The sequence below is a fragment of the Typha angustifolia genome, chromosome 8 (assembly GCF_048772165.1).
Source record: "Typha angustifolia cultivar Huaian chromosome 8, ASM4877216v1, whole genome shotgun sequence".
Taxonomy (NCBI): domain Eukaryota; kingdom Viridiplantae; phylum Streptophyta; class Magnoliopsida; order Poales; family Typhaceae; genus Typha; species Typha angustifolia.
In genome coordinates, this window is record NC_133246.1 from 17,443,685 (window position 1) to 17,460,244 (window position 16,560).

The 16,560-nt window shown below is 38.1% G+C and overlaps 2 protein-coding genes across 2 annotated transcripts; one reads left to right on the forward strand and one right to left on the reverse strand.

Annotated features, from left to right (window-relative positions):
* Window positions 1-45: 45 nt before the first annotated feature.
* Window positions 46-5,225, forward strand: LOC140764641 (kinetochore protein SPC25 homolog). Its single transcript, XM_073103311.1, has 8 exons — window positions 46-689; window positions 1,227-1,292; window positions 1,664-1,810; window positions 2,170-2,283; window positions 2,363-2,452; window positions 2,526-2,648; window positions 3,792-4,003; window positions 4,773-5,225. The coding sequence occupies exons 1-8, from the start codon at window positions 518-520 to the stop codon at window positions 4,788-4,790; spliced, it is 942 nt and encodes a 313-aa protein (XP_072959412.1). The 5' UTR covers window positions 46-517; the 3' UTR covers window positions 4,791-5,225.
* A 985-nt stretch (window positions 5,226-6,210) lies between these two features.
* Window positions 6,211-11,828, reverse strand: LOC140764897 (telomere-binding protein 1-like). Its single transcript, XM_073103730.1, has 10 exons — window positions 11,505-11,828; window positions 10,042-10,208; window positions 9,109-9,958; window positions 8,757-8,963; window positions 8,600-8,662; window positions 8,415-8,494; window positions 8,053-8,297; window positions 7,346-7,666; window positions 7,204-7,267; window positions 6,211-6,768 (listed from the first exon to the last, which is right to left on the reverse strand). The coding sequence occupies exons 2-10, from the start codon at window positions 10,120-10,122 to the stop codon at window positions 6,592-6,594; spliced, it is 2,088 nt and encodes a 695-aa protein (XP_072959831.1). The 5' UTR covers window positions 10,123-10,208; window positions 11,505-11,828; the 3' UTR covers window positions 6,211-6,591.
* Between the last annotated feature and the right edge of the window lie 4,732 nt (window positions 11,829-16,560).

Below are 16,560 nucleotides of genomic sequence, written 5' to 3' on the forward strand. Positions count from 1 at the left end.
ATCTTATTAATGTTTTGCAGTGACAATTATTGCATTTGGGATATTAAAAAGAAAAAAGAAAAAGATTGCAATATCCGTTGGCTTGACTTTGAGTGTGTTTTATGAGTCAGTCTCTACTAAATATAACGAAAAATATCTTAGATTTTGTTGATATCTACTTGCAAATTGATAGTAAGCTAAACTTGTCAACTTTGATGTTACATTATCACAAAGGTTGCGAGATTGAAAATCCTCCTGAGAATAGATTTCCACTATATTAGTTACAAGCAACAAGTACTGTGATTATGATGTGACCATTTACTAACTATTAGTAACTAACTAGTCCTGGCGAATAAGTTCTTATGCGTAGCACGTAACAGCAAATTAATTAGTAGCATCCGAATCCGAATTCCGATCCGACCCTGCCCATGGTGGGTTCTCTCCGCTCAAAATTTGAACAGCAAGGCGGTGGAAACGGAGCGAAACCAAAAAAAATTCCCCTTCCGAACTGAGCGAGCGGAGAAGAAAGAAGACGGCGATGCAGGCGGTGGTTGAAGAAGGAATGATCCGGCGAAGGATGTCGGAGATCCGCCTCGCCTGCGAGCGCGAGATCCGAAACCGACGGGAAAAGGATACCCTTGCCCTCGCCTCCTTCCGGCGCTCTCTCCACTCCATCCGCTCCTTGGCCCAAGAAACCCTAGCCAACCGAGGTCGGTGTTGTTTCTGTTCCTTTCCGGTTTGTGCTTACCATTTGCGTGATGGAAATCTCGATCGCTCGCACTTCTCCTTTAAGGATCGCGATTAGTCTCATCGTTTTCTTGAGGGTTTATTTTTTATTGTTTGCTTTTATCTCATCATACTTGACTTATTTTGTCGTCATTTCGTTTGTTTCCTTGACTTTTTGAGCCTTTTGTGTGTGTGTGTGTGTGTGTGGTTTCCAGTTGGCTGCCATTTCGCCTAGAACGAGTGAGTTAGGGTTTTAGTTATAGCAAGATTATATTGTTTTGTGTCTTCTCATATCCTGACCATTCTAGTCGGTAAGAACATTCTTTCCTCTTTTCAAGAAATCTGAAAGCTTAATAAATAGTTAGTATTTGAGGAGGGAACGAATTTGTGGAATGTAAATAGAGGGTTTGCTGCAGCATCTCGGGAATTTAATTGTACAATTTATTCTGTTTTCACATGATATGGATAGTTTTTTTCCTTCGTTGCATTTGTTTTTTTATTGTTTAAACATTTGCTTGCAGAAAAACTTGGTCGGCTGAAAGATCAGCTCAAAGAATTGGAGTCTGAGCTGGGAGAAACTCTAGCTGGTAAGGATTTAGCTCGTGTGATCTTCTTTATGTAATGCTTCTTACAAATTAAGAAAAAAAAACAAGATCAGGTAAGCATATCTATCAAACTCCTGCACTGGTCGAATATCACAGTAAATTATTTGGAATTACTCGGTCTAATAGGAAAAAGTCTGTGCATTTTCCTGTTGTTGAAATGTGTTTTGGAGGCATATGAATGCTTATTGTGTAGATATTTCTAGATATTCCAACTTTACTAATTGGTATTTATCTGCTCAGTTTGCTTTTGGAGGTCTGTCTTGTAGTCCTATTTAGGTATTATGCACCTTTTCTTTCGAGGAATAATGATTTAATGTGTTGGCTTATATTTTTTTCTTAAACCATGTTTGCAGTGAAAACTTGCAAAGTGTCAAAATATACAGCCATATCTGAATATCTTTCAAACATAATAGCTAGAGGTGAGCAACTCAAGAAGATAGTTGCAGATCAAAGGAGAAAGAGAGATGAATATGCTTCAGTCATATCAAAACAAATAGGAGGTAAATATTCTTCAACGTCACTATGTAATGAATGAGGTTATTGAACTTTTGATTGTACTATCTGTATTATTAAAAATCCATTATTTAGCAAGTCTTGTATCTATCTTTTACTTGTGTATATCATGTCATATAATCGTATATGCCTGTTCTGTTCTCTCAAATTGAGGATTTCTTCTGTGGTACCTGTGGGTCAACTTTGTATGCTTAAGCCCACTTTTGTTAGTATTCTGCTGTCATTGCATTTTGATCATGTTGAAGTTTGTGTTGATACTTTTAATGTTGGTGCAACCCAAAGAAACTTTCTTGTTCAAGCATCACATGCAGTTGTTTCTGTCATTGATCCATCTGTGATTTTGCAGCTGTGGAGGCTCTTGAAGAAAAGAGTAACCAAGATGCAATGGGGAGGGAAGATATTGAGGAAGCTATTATGTGGTACTATAAGGTTCTTGGTTTCCGGGCAGTAGGAGGAGAAGGTAAGGTTGGCCAGTTTATTGCTAAAGTCAATCTATTGGAATTGGAATAATTTATTGACTACTGTTTCCTATTATGAAGGAGTAAAATTCATTTTCAACAAGATTGACTCAAAAGATGCAGAAAAGGAGTACTCATTTACAATAAGGCTTGATGATGATAAATACAACTGTAAGTTAAATTTCCCCAGTGTTTCAATCTAGATACTTAAATCTGTAATTGAATCTTATTTTTATGATCTCAGTGTTGCATTGTGATCCCTACATAGAAGATATCAATGAATTGATCAAGGACTTGAATAAAACTAATGATCTATTCAAGTTTGTGAGGATTATGAGAGAAAAGTTCCAGGCTGCCACTCTCAATGGTAAAACCTTCTTTTGACTTTTTATTTTGTGTCTTGTAGGTTAATGAAGCTTTTGATGACGCCACTTATTTTAGAATGTTATGAATCCTTTTTTCCTTTAAGCAAACATTTGGAATTTGTCATCGTTGCTTGAGTTAAAAATATAAACTGCAACTATAGCTAAGGTGGGGTTCCAAAAGACAAAGATGTATGAGGGAGAAGTACTTCACAGATAAATATGCAGATTTAGTGAATTGAGGGATAATAAGGAAAATATGTAAAGTAACAGGAACAACGGTGACAACAACAGCAAGCATCTAAAATCTTTGAAAAGTTTTTATCATCTCATTCTTTTCTATATTGTACATCTATGAAGCACGAATACTTCGTTTGCCTCTCCGTACCAGTATTCGATACGTATCGGATACCGATACGATCCGACACGTATCGAATACGGCTGGAGGAGTATCCGAATTAAAAAAAATTAATTTTAATTTTCCGATACGGCTCTGATACATTTCTTGATTATCCAATCATTTTTATTTTTCTTTTTGTGCTAAAAGATGATATAAAATATATACTTTATATGTATATATGATTGTCTAATCTTTCATGATACTTTAAGGCTTTGTTTATTTGATAATGAATTAAACATATAACTTGAAACCTATTTAAAAATCCAAATTAGCTGTAGACTAATACTTAAATTAGGTTTCGATGTTTCACTAACATTTTAAGTTTTATATCAGTTTTTATTACAATATTATTCTAAAGTTTTAGGCATGTAGATATTAAATATGTAGCTTTCATTTTTTTTTTATCTTATCATTTATGGGATTACTGTATCTCATATTGGTTGACAACAAATTAAAAATATATTATTTATTTATTTATTAGTGTATTCATGCCATATCCGTATCTCCGTATCCCCGTATTCCGTATCCGTATCCATGCTTCACAGTTGTACATCATTCTTTGTGCTTTCAGTAGTTTTGATAGGACAAGATCAATATGTACTCACTGCAAAATAATACTCTCAAGGCTAAAAATACAGATTATAGGCTCTCTTTTTTAATATTCATGGACTTGGTTAATTTTTCTGTGTTATGTACACACTGATCAACTCTTCTACTTCTAATCTCTTGGGTCTCTGCTGTTTTACAGGACTTCTCATGCCCTCATCTGTCTGTCCAGACTCCTCTTCAGTCACAATATCATCTCCACCTCCAACCTCAGTGGACAGTAGAAGTGAAAAATCTATTGATCAATCCCGTCCTTATATTCAGGCTAAAGATCAGCATGATCATCCCAAGAAAGCATTACCTGCCAGAATGGCATTATCACCACATTCAGTACGCCGCTCCCCACGTCTGATGGTAATTACGAATTTCTTTTATTCACTTTCTTCTCTGCATTCTAGCTGATGACAACTTATATACTTGAAATTCAAAAGTTGAATCCTTTCGCTTGAGTTTTGAACTTGGCAGCATTTTGATGAATGAAAATAAACCCATGAACTTCATGAAGTTAGAAAAGCATCTAGCGAGTGATCCTTTAAAAAAAAAAGATGAACTGCTCTCATAGCATCTATCTTGCAAGGTGTCGTCGGCAAAGCCTGAGTTTGTCTTCTGCTGCACATACTTATGAATAAGAGTACACTGTTGCTAGTACAAGATGAGATCTCCTGTTGACTGTTCACTTGTCCTAGTTCTGTATAGTTGTATGATAAATTCATGCATGCATTCATGGATAAAAATTGATTGCATGACCCATTCAATTTAACTCATACAATTTGTCTACCATTTTCTTCAAAAACCAATATTATCTGTGTTCGCCAATCATGCTTCTGATTTTGTAAATTTGTTTCATCTCTTGTAATTAATGGACATGAATATTGGTTCGTCAACAGGTGCATCTGCTTGAATTATCCTTATTTTTTTATCAGTCATATGAACTAGTGTGGTTGTAACTGTTGAGTATGCATCATATAATGGAGTTGTCTGACCATGATATTATCCAAGTATTCTCATGTTATATCTCATATTTTTGTGTTTTTAAAGTTTAGAAAGCCTATCTATTTCATGAATGAAGTAGCATTGAATTGTTATTAGTATTTGGATCATCATAAGTGCTGGTTTTCTGCAGGTGAAAAGATTTCTTTGATATCTTAGTTCGCCGTGCATCCCTGGTGAGACAACTTGTCCCCATTGTGCAAATGCTTTGGTAGCATTTGAACTGTGAATATGAGCCAAAAGACATCGATTTTCAAGGAATGATATGCTTCACCAGATGTCTTTTCTGCATATTTATTATGTTTTATGTATGTAATGCTTCTACAGGTGATGGTTGCATGATTCTGTAAAGCCACTCAGCTAGCTATCATTTTGAGCTTCTTTATGATAAGTTAACAAGCTAAGGCAATGTGTTGATTAAATGCCATAATATGAAGTCATATCTTGACTTCAGTCTATAAGCTTCACGTTCTTGGTCAGGAATACTCGTGCTCACTCCCCTAGGTCACAATCTGGTGTAATAATGCGGAAAATCTGGTGTATTCTTGCTCATTTTCCGGGTTTTTTTTAAGAAAAAAAGAAACTGTGGATAGTAGTTGTTGGATGGATGGTGTAGGTTTTTCTGTACTGCCGATAATCTAATAATATAACTTTGGAATTAGTAATTCTGTTGTTAGGATTAATATAAACATATGTAGTTGAAGAATACATTGTACTCAAGGCTGTTAAAGTTTATTTCTTTGTTTTCGAAAGGTCCTTGGACCGAAGGCTGTGGAAGATTTATATTAAATATTCCCATCTAGAATATATGTATATATATTATTCTACGATTCCCACCGTCATGAAATATTTCTCGTGAACCTAAAGTCTGTAACCGTCGGGATTCCCCCTGGTAAGTTAGTGGTATTTAATAGGCGACGATCACATGGTTATACACATGAGATGCCGGCTATAATTATTGCTATTACCCAATCTCCACCCACCGTTTAGCTGGATGCGTATGTTATCACATTCCGTGTTTCGACGAGCAAGCTTACGAACTCACCTTCTGGCTGTGACCAGGCGGCTGTGTACTCTTTCTCCCAGCTGTATACACGAGATTCAAAGTAGAACGCCAGCCTAACGTTGGGCGTAAGGTTTAACACCTACTTTTTTATAAGTTGGCCAAAATTTGAAACTTCTTCCTAAGTTTTTATTCCGAGTTAAGTAACGGCGAATGTAATTCTCTCTGTTAGAGCTGTTAAACTTTTTAACTATTTTGTTTTTAAAATTTAAAAATATAAAAGTGAGCAAGACAAATGAAAAATAATACAGTACAAAAAGATGTTCATAAAAAGAAAATTATTTTTCATAAATGTAACAACGGAAACTGTGAAATATTACAGAGAAGGAAAAATAGAAGTCATTAAAAGGTACAACGTTTTAAGCGAAAAGCAATCAAAGAGTACAACATGAAAGTGAGATGCAACCCGCAGCGCACCCTATACTTTCTTTTCATTTCTTTTCTTTTCTTTTCCCCAAAACAACGTGCTCCAACCAAAAGAATGAATTAAATGTAATGACAGAACTGATTAACAACTTTCCCCTTTTTCCTGACAATGACGCGAACAAATTGTGTTAAGACAGCAATCCTTATTCCAGTCTATTTTTGATTTGCTTTTTTTCCCTCTTGGATCATCTGCCATCATGTACAAAGTGTGCCAAAAGGAATTTCCCTTCCCCTCTTTCTTAATTCACAAGGAGAGAGAGATTACCCTGGCTTAAAAATGTGTAAGAAGAAGAGAATATTACACAAATGGGGTCAATCTTTTTTTTCTTTTCTTTTCTTTTCCTTTTTACAAGGCAAGGGATGAGTTGTCTTCTGGAGCTCTATCTCCTCCCCTCCCTTAGAGGTAAGAGAGAGAGAGAGAGAGAGAGAGAGAGAGAAAGAGAGAGGAAGAAGAATGAATGGATTAGGCAGTCAAGCACGTCTCTGGCACAACAGGTGGTTTGGCGTGGAGCCTAGCTTGCTGCTGTGACCAGTGAGCTTGGGCAGATAGCACCCGGTCAAGCAACTCTTGTGGAACCGGCTCTCCCCTTCTTTGCTGAGGGGAAATCCTGGCCGTGTGAACTAATGTCTTCCACTTGTCCTGGTCAAAGAAAACCATTCCACCCACATTAGCACTACACTACTTTAAACTTAAACTTGGAATATTAATGACGCGGAGAAGATAGAGCTTAATCTGACTTCAAGTAATAGGAATCCTAATGCCGACAGAAAGATTGAACTCGTCAAAACTCGGGTTTATCTCGTACACGGATGGTTAACCTTATTTCTATGTTATGTAGAGATTCAAACATAAACATCTGGAAATGCAAACTACCAAATGCGTGTGGACAACTTCAAACTGCATAGAGATGGTGACACTTCCCCAAAACGGGAAGAAGATATTTGGTATTTCTTGGGTGCCCTGGATAGTTCAAATTATCTAGTAGGCTATTGCTAACAATGATGACCTGTTAACATCAAGCATATATGAAGCGATATACCTCAATTTATTAAGAACTGCGCAGATAAATATTACCTTCAGGTCAACATAAGTCCTGTGCTTTGCGTTGTCAAAGGCCCGGATTTTAACATCTCGCCACCTGGAGAAGAGAGGTATAACCCGCATAAGTAAAATATCTTACAATGCTAACAGCTAGTGCCTCAGCATAAAGACAGACCTTCCAGTTCCGATTTTCTCAACTGCCTGGACCAGTGCTTCCACTTCAGCAACAGAGAAGGGCCTTCTAATCCGGCGTTGCGCGAGCTCACATCGCCTTGACTTACGCAGTGGAACGACGGCTAGTGCCTCAGCATTCATTGGCGGGACAGTAACAAGAGCTCGAGAGTTTGGAGTTTTTCCTATTGCTGAAACATCAGTAGGGGAGTGAACAGAATCATGATCACTATCGGGGCAGTTAGCTAGGGATGTTAATACGGGCCGCGGGGTGGTAGTGGACATCCCATGGCCATGAACAGGAGTGAATTCTAGAGGTAGAATCCTGAAAATGAAACAGAAATGGAATGAGGTACTTATAGAAGTCCAGATTTCGGGAAAGCACAGGAAAGGCGATAGTATTAGTTGAAACCACATTTGGTTTACCAATATTAGAGATTCTACCTAAAGCATCTATAGATTATCAGAATCTTAGTGATTGGAAAGAATTTTCACCAACATAATCAATCTTATTTGATAATGGAATTCATATTATCTGCACAGAATAAGGTCAATCTAACAAGACCTACCACAACATTTCTTATACGAAGGTATCTATAACAGATTCCCTTGAGATGTATACTCAAAAGTTTCATACTATTGGCAGGAAAGTATTATGCAGGTTACTTTATTAAACTACAAGAAATAAAGGAAACTAGATTATTTCACTACCTTGCAAGTGGTTCCACGACATCATCGGTACCCAGGAACTGACTATCTTCAGATATTGTGAGTTGTGGTGGAGCTTGTGTAGCATTTGGTTCCAATGTAAAACCAACATTCTCCAGCTTATCACCATGAGATATCCCAGCTTGTTGCAGGGTTTTGTTATCATCTCTAACCTTTTTTCCTTGGAGAAGAACACCGACCCGTAGTCCTCCTCCAAGTATAGCAGTCACAGCCTCCATAACTGTCCTCTGCAAAATAAATTATAGGTATTATACTACTGTTTCTGGAAGATAGTTTTAACCTACTGAGACATATCGAAGGCCATAAACGTAAAGGGAGACAAAAAATGTGATAGAAGTTTGTACCTTCAACGAACCAACAGTAGCAGTTTCAGGAATCTCAATGAAAAGTTCAGGCACCTTAAATGACTTGATACTTAGCTTCACTGGAAGTAGAGAAATTAACAGCCATCAGAGCCTCATCATGTACTGATCAAATGAACTATACTAAGTAACCAATTTATATGTCATAATTAGTTATCACAATATACCATGGTAATCTTCAGACCCATATGATGGCTTTTGACCATTCATGGAAGATGATGCCCTATTTGCTGCAAAAAGAGGGAAATTTTGTTGTTCAAAATGAGGACTATAAAAGGGCAACAAGGCTCTTAAGAAAGCATAGATTGCATGGATGACACCAACCTCCATGCAGAGTTGCATGTGAATCACTTGCTTCCATCTTGATGCTACTCTTTGCAGGTGAATTAGATATACCTTCGCTAAATATCCCTCCAGATGGTGATACTAAACAGCGCTCGAAAAGTTTTCTCCTTTTGAACATAGTCCTTTGCGTCCTTTGGCGAGTGGAACACATTTTCTTGCAGCGGAAAGAAGATTTTGCCTCCACATCTGATTACATAAATCAAATATAACCTCTTAATATGGCAGGGCGTCCATATTTACTAACCAGCCATATGCTTTTAAAGAAATCATGAATCAAGATGTTTCTTGCTAAACATGTCATAAAATAGAAAGATCGAGATCATGGCCATACCAGAGTTAGAAAACTCTCCTTTGTGTGTCCTAGATGGAACCACCTTTCGAAACTTTGATACCAACAACCTCCTGACCCTACGATCACCTCTCCGATGTGGTCTAAAGGCCTTATTAGTAATGGTGCCAGGATGTGTGCACCCAGAAGAATTTTCATCATCATCTCTATCTACAGCGGATTTCCTCCTGTCCTGATACTTCGGAAAGGAACTACAACGAGGGATATGATACCTGTACAATGGCATTTCGGCACTGCTGTCAGAGCTAACTAGTGCAGGAGGTTTTACATCCAAATCCATTCTATCCACCAAACTATTCATGTCTGGAGCATCGCTGTCTATTTCATTTTTAAGCTTTTGTACTCCATCTTGGAATGGTCTCTTCATCTCATCTCCCTTACTCTCAACCGATCCCACAGAACCAGGGGAAGAACTTCTGCCAGTTGCATCCTTCTCTAGGATCGTTCCAAGTGTAAATCCAAATTCAGCCCTTGTTGTACTAACTTTTGTTTCCTCCTTATCTAACACATTTGCAAATGCTGAATTAGATCCTGAAGCTGCATCTTTTGGTGTCTTTAAATGGTGAACCTGCCTTTCAATGAAGTTAGTAGAACCCAGCGTACCCTCATTGCAGCTATTCCGATCCAAAGATTCAGTTTTGAATGGCTTGACTTCATCAAACTGCTCCTGTTTAACAGAATCCTTTGCAGAACTAGGATTAGTTGATCCAGTAATGTTAACAAGACTTGAGGAATTCTCTCCCTCCATTAATATCTTTCCAGCAACTGTGGCAAGCAAGTCAAATGCACACATCTGGCTGTCCGCAAACTTCCTTCGAGTGGAACGTTTACCCTAGATGATCAATTATGGGTTATACAAATTTCCAACATCCAAACAAAAATGACAACGCCAAATAGGGATTTATATGTATATACCCTAGCCGATCTCGGAACATGTAAAATTGGAGGGGCCTGGTAGCCAGACGATCCATAATCCAACCTCTTCTGCAACACCATATCTCAAAATTTGAGCCAAAATGACACTCAGCAATGACCAAGGAACAGGATCATAACATCCAGTGTCTTTGTCTTAAAAATGAGATCTGCACAACAATTTCACTTCTCAATAAATTAAATAAATAATTGTGAAAATTATTCAAGTTACATAAGAGGATCAAGCCTTCAAGAATTTAGATGTTTGAAACCAGTTTTTCCCTCTCAAAGCAAGGATCAAGAGAGAGAATATTGGCTTGATCTCAATGCAATAAATTACAAGATCTCAGATCTGAAAGGGAAAATGGATATTAAACATGCTTAAATCTCAGAAAAACCCATAACTATTGTTCCCTTGGAAGTCGTTGAAAAAAAATTCATATATCGGCTTTAAATAAGTGGAGGTTTCTATTTCTGCTTTGTTATTAAAAACCTAAAGCAATTCATTGGAACGGAAAAGATAAATAAGAAAGGGTTTATGAACGGAGCAAATAACAAAAATATTAGTAATAACATATTTCTCTTAAGGAACGGAACAAATAAGAAAGGATAAAAAATCCCATTGAGGAGAATCCGATGTCATTGGAAACATCTAAACACCAAAAATCGAACCAAAAAGGATCCTTAAATCTAAATGGGGGAAGAAAGAGAGAGAGGGAGAGAGAGGGAGAGAGCGAGAGCTAAACCCTTTCAGAGAAGTAATAGAAGAAACGGATCAAAGTCGAAAGATCACGCCATTAACAAATATTTAAAGCAATTCAACATAGATCGGGAGGCATCTCCAATAAATTTCCTGTGAGTAGATAAAAATCATACAACTTTTATTCGCGCCTTTGATGGAGAGAAATTCTAAATCACCAGGAAAACTATTTGCAAGGGAATGAAGGAAACAATGACACGCATCGAGATTCATATAAGGTCTAGCAAATAATCGTTTCCAGATCCAAAACCCCAAAACCCTCAAGCAACTATTATACCAAAACCGACCAATTCCACAACCGCAGATCTGATCTCGATCTTATTCACCAGATTTCAAGAGAAAACACCAAAATTCTACAAAAATTATCCGAATTTCTTTGTCTGTCCAAAGTCCGATACGATTGCACACGATAAAGGAAATCCGTCAAAATTTCATAAATATTTCGGCAATAACTCAAAAGACTGAACCAAATTCAGATAGCTAAAACCCATGTCGACCTCGAAAAAAAGCGAAGAATAAAAACAACAAAAAAAAGAGAGATAAAAAGGAAAAAAGGATAATTCTTCGATCCAACTTAACAAAAATAAACCCACGAACAAGATTAAAAAACAAACAAACGAAATTAAACGAAAGAGAAAAAAATATTTGGAGCCGACATCGAATCCAAAGACCGACCTCTAAAATGATCGGAATTCGATCAGCTTACCTTCGAAACACCGATCCGTGAGAAAGAAAACTCGTCGGACCTCAAAGCAGATCGCGAAAACGCTCGAATTCTAGAAAATTCTTGAAATAATCCAAGCGGAGAACAGATCGGTGAATTCCAGCACCCAGATTCCCGATCTCAATGAGAAAATCCGCGTCCAAATTCCACCTCGTTCACGTCCTTCCTCCGAACAGAGAAATCGAAAAATTTCCACAAATAAACAAATTATTATTATTATTTTTTTCCTCTCCTTTCCCTCTCCTATTTCTCTCTCCTCTTTTCTTTCCTTTCCTCTCGCTTCTGAGATCGCCAAAACCCCTTAAAAACCACCTCTTTCTTAAACCCCCCGGCTCTTATACCTTTGACCCTCGCCACCGGACCAACTGGTAAAACCCCACGCGTCTACCGGCTCCTCCCGGTGATCTTAACCACCAAGACCGTTTCCTGCCTTTCCTGCTCTCCACCACCTCCGATTCCTGCCACGCGTCCTATCAAAGAGACCGTACGGTCTCTCGTTATCCTTTCTTTTCTACAAGGTAATTATTCTCTAATCTCTCGGAGAAAATTCGATAATTTCCGGGCAGAGACGTGGTAGGACACGGGTTCCTATACTTCCGATCCTTTCCCACTTGTAGGAATAACTCGAGGGAAGAATTTGGTCTCTAAGTAAATGGTTTAATGGTTAGTTTAGTTTTCCTTCACTGTTACGTGGACGTGGTTAATTTTTTTTTTATTTCTTTTACAAATTCTAAGTACTCGGTGTTAAACTTGGAATAAATTTATTCCGCACTTTTTTACGTGAATAAATTTGTGGATAATAATAGTCAGGATGGTGCCGAATAGGATGCTTAGATTCCGCTGCAGGAGGCCCAAGAGCCATACAGAAATAAGATAAGATTTTGTGGCTTAAATTCATATGGCATTAGCTCAATAAATAAGCAAATAAAGTCCTGATTTGTTTTCTAATTATACGTGCTTCTCGTAATTCAGTAGGCCAGGAGGGATAACTGGTCTCTCAAATTTGGGTAGATGCCACGTGGGAATAAAGAGCAGCCACGTGGCAGATTTATGTGATCTAGTTATCTAATTTAAAAGTGTTTCAACTCCACTACATACTTGATTGACAGATTTTCGACTATTGTCATTTTAAATAAATCTGGTAAAGGGTCGGAATTTTTGAGATGGGAGGGGGGAAGAATCTGAGACGTCTCTACCACCGTCAGGTTCCGTTAAACCAGGGCTCGGCGATATGATGACGTGGCGCATCGGACAGCCAAGAGATATAACGGCGTCGGTATCGGAGATAAGGGTGGGCACGCGTGTGGCTGGGAAGGCGAGGGGTGGCGTGGGGCCTACTTGTTTTTTTTTTTTTTTTCTCTCTTTCGTCCTCGCATAAGCGCGAATTTTAATGCGGATAAGGAAAGGGGGGAGTGGAGGACGGAGAGCACGACATCCACGATAGAGCGACGGTTATCCCATCGATAGGGTTCGTGTTGTTATGGATGGGCCCCCTCCCGAAACGGGCGGCCCACCTCGTGTTTGCCCGATCACGAACCTGCTGTCGACACGTGTTCCCCCCTTTGCAGAGATATAAAGGTAAATTAATTAGTAGCTCAAACTTGATTTAAAACTTTTTTTTAACAAAAAAGCTGCAAGATGGAAACAATTGGGTTTGGGTAATAGAGACTAGACTAGCACCCACCCAAATTGAACCCGATAGGCTCCAATTGCTCTTACATGTCATCGGAATTAGAGCTCGATGAGATGGACATAACCCGATCCACTTGTAGAGCTAGCGTCGTGACACCTAATACAAGTGATTAGTTAACAGTAGGTGGTGGGGTCCAAGGAATCCTGTAACGTGTGGGATTGGCTAATGGCTAGAGAAAAGATGCCCCGTCACGTGAGGATGGTATGTATTTGTGGGTGGATGAGGAGGTGAGAGAGAAGGTCTTTGTTAAAAAGCCGGAAGGGAAATTAATACTAGTAATTGGTAGCTTGCAAGAGAGTTCACATAACATGGAGATTGCTTGACGTAAAAGGGAGGGGGAGGAGGAGAAGGAGAAAGGGAAAGAGTCCAACACTGTGCCAGCCAACTCCTTCAGCATATGCAGCCTTTGCAGCTGGCCACGTGGCCAGGTTATTATTAAGTTAGATCTTGCTTAATAAACTTATTCATGCTTGACTCATCTTAAGTGGTAACTACGGCTGTTGTTTGTTTTAGTTCATTAATTCATAGCAGAGATGAGATAGATCTCTGCTATCAAGTTACAGAGACAAGACCGACGTATATAAAAAATAATAATCTAACAGTTCTAAAAGTTCTATCAGAATACCGTGACGTTAAATAGCCCACTGGGGCCGTTCTTGTCTACTTGATCTTTAATTGCAATTCATAATCTAGTAATAGCTACTAACAGGAGAAATTGCCAATCCTCCTCCGATGGCATCCTAGTACTTAAACTGGGTCCATTCTCCCCCAAGTGGATGGTAAAAAAAAATTGTTCTTCTTGCAAGTTATAGGACCCAACTATAACATACTATGTGCTACATACAACATTTATCCTCTATTTAATTGGCTAATCATTAAACTCCCAATAATTGAGGCACTATACTTGGGCCTGGGAAGAGAGAGAGGAAGAAGAGATCACGTTAGGTGTCAGTTGGGAGTATTGCATCAAGCACTCCCAAGACACAGCTACACCCACCAACCACCCAACTAAGACAAGAAAAAGAGTTGATATATATATATATATATATATATATATATATATATATATATAAGACTAATAGTAGATTAGGCTTAAACAAATGGGGGCTAACTAAGAAAGGCCAACACTGTTCACATGGGAGGTGTAGTAATTTCTTGCAGCGAATCACGTGTATGTAGCTAGCTTCGATAGATTTAGATTTATAGTTATATAGGTGTATATGGTTGGAGATCTCGTGGGTGGCACATGACTTGTGAATTTGAGATCTCTCGTTCTGAGCCGTCTGATCAAAGATAAAACGCGAGAGGCCCAAATTGTGATATTAATGATGGATGCTATAGGGATAGGAAATGGTCAAATTAGTTATACCAAACGTATAACATTGAGACGACTTTTAATTGGTTTGAGGAACATAAGAATTATTTTGAGAATACTGTGAGGATTCTCCTATAGGTCGATAGGACTTATCGCATTGGGGACCATCACCCTGCACTCCGGCCCTTTACTGCAAAAAAATATGGTTAGGTGCTAAACGTGCTTACCTCACCTAATCCCCTTGCATTAGAGAAGACGGATTTATGACATCTTAATTTGCATGGGCAAGCAATAATTCATGCCACGTGGAGATAGGAGACTCTGGGAGAGAAGGTAATCAAAGTTGCATGACGAGCAAGTGAAGCACAATACGCATGGCAACTAGCACCGCAAAGTGGGGAAATAAATAAAGAATGTTGGACATTATAAAATAAACATAAAATAAAATAAAGAGGTGACCATTATAGCGTGCATTCACAAATCTTTGTGTACAATGACGGCACCTAACCGAATATATATATATATATATATATATATATATATAAGCTCAGTAAACTATATGTTTATTCCTTTTTTATATGAGAGATCACTTCTTACATCAATCTATGATGTTTATTAAAGAAGCCCATTATTGGCTTTCATGGGCTGAACAAGAACACAGGACTCTGCTAGTACGTACACTAGAGATTAGCAGGATTAGAAGAATAGTACCAGAAAGCTTAGGAATGTAGCGTAAATTATCAGTATTAAAGAGGAGGGGGATGATGAACAGCATTAATAAGTAAATGATTCAAAAGAATTCAAATATTGGAAATAACATCGCTGAGTGTAATTACCCCGGAAATCATGAATTGATGCTTGCACTAGTCATCCTTCAGTCGCTTGAGCAATCTAGCAGCCCACCGCCTCAGCCGTCTCTTCAGCGTAAAACCAACCACCACACCAACTGCGAAGCTGATGGCACTAATCTTGCCACATGCTGACAAAGAAACTACTCGTCTGCACCACAGCAAACATGCTTAAGATTGTAAGTTTATCTATAGCAAGAAGATACTTGGAAAAGGAAGCCGAAACTATTGTAGAAAAAATAATGGCTCATCTCTGAATGGTTAAATTTTCTGTGCCTAATGGCTGCTGTTAATGATGGCAAAAAGTGGAAGAAGTCTAGAACTTTGGGCTGGATAGAGTTCTAACATTTTACTCAGTTCCAACTCTCAAGTAACTTGAGTAACATATGAGGTTACCTAGCGGAAACAGTAATAAGCAAAGGAAACGTGATAACATTCAGAATGCTAGTATACTACAACTTGAAAAAAGAAATTGGTGCAGTTGCTGAATCATTGGAAAGAGCCTTGTAACCAATACCTACCTATTGACTATGGTGCACAATGTAGTCAATAGATTACATGTGGACTTGGAGAGTCATTTAGTAAAGGTAGCAAGGCATCAATTTCGTCAATAATTGGATGGCGAAGGGTGTTTCTAATCATAAGGTCACTAAGTTACTACCTTTCACACTATGAAGATCTTGAGAGTTCTTGTGATTAAGCATGCCTATGTCTCAAATTTGATTTCATCTATAATCATAACAAACTGTTCATTCCCAACAGCTAAATATAGGTCTCCTTATGGAAATATGGATGCTAGACCTCAATAAAAATAAAACACTTTCTCACAATGGAGGTGAACCTTGAAAAATCACAAATTTATATCTCACAAATCTTCATGATTGTAACACACATAAAGAGCGCATATTTCACAGGAAAAAAAAAAAGTTTTCTGCTCCCAATATAAGTTACTGTTAAATTTCTTCCATTGCCTACAAGGACTTCTAAATTAGTATCCACATACTTTAAATTGCTTGAAGCTACATCAAGACACTAAATATGATATTTAGATTAACCAAGCTCGACTCTGCCAGCTAAAAACTCATTTTTCTGTCTACTTGTGCCAAGCCAAAGCTAGTGCTAAGCTCAGCTCAGAAATTGAGGATTGAGCAAGCCCATATATAGCAATGAGAAGAACAAGGA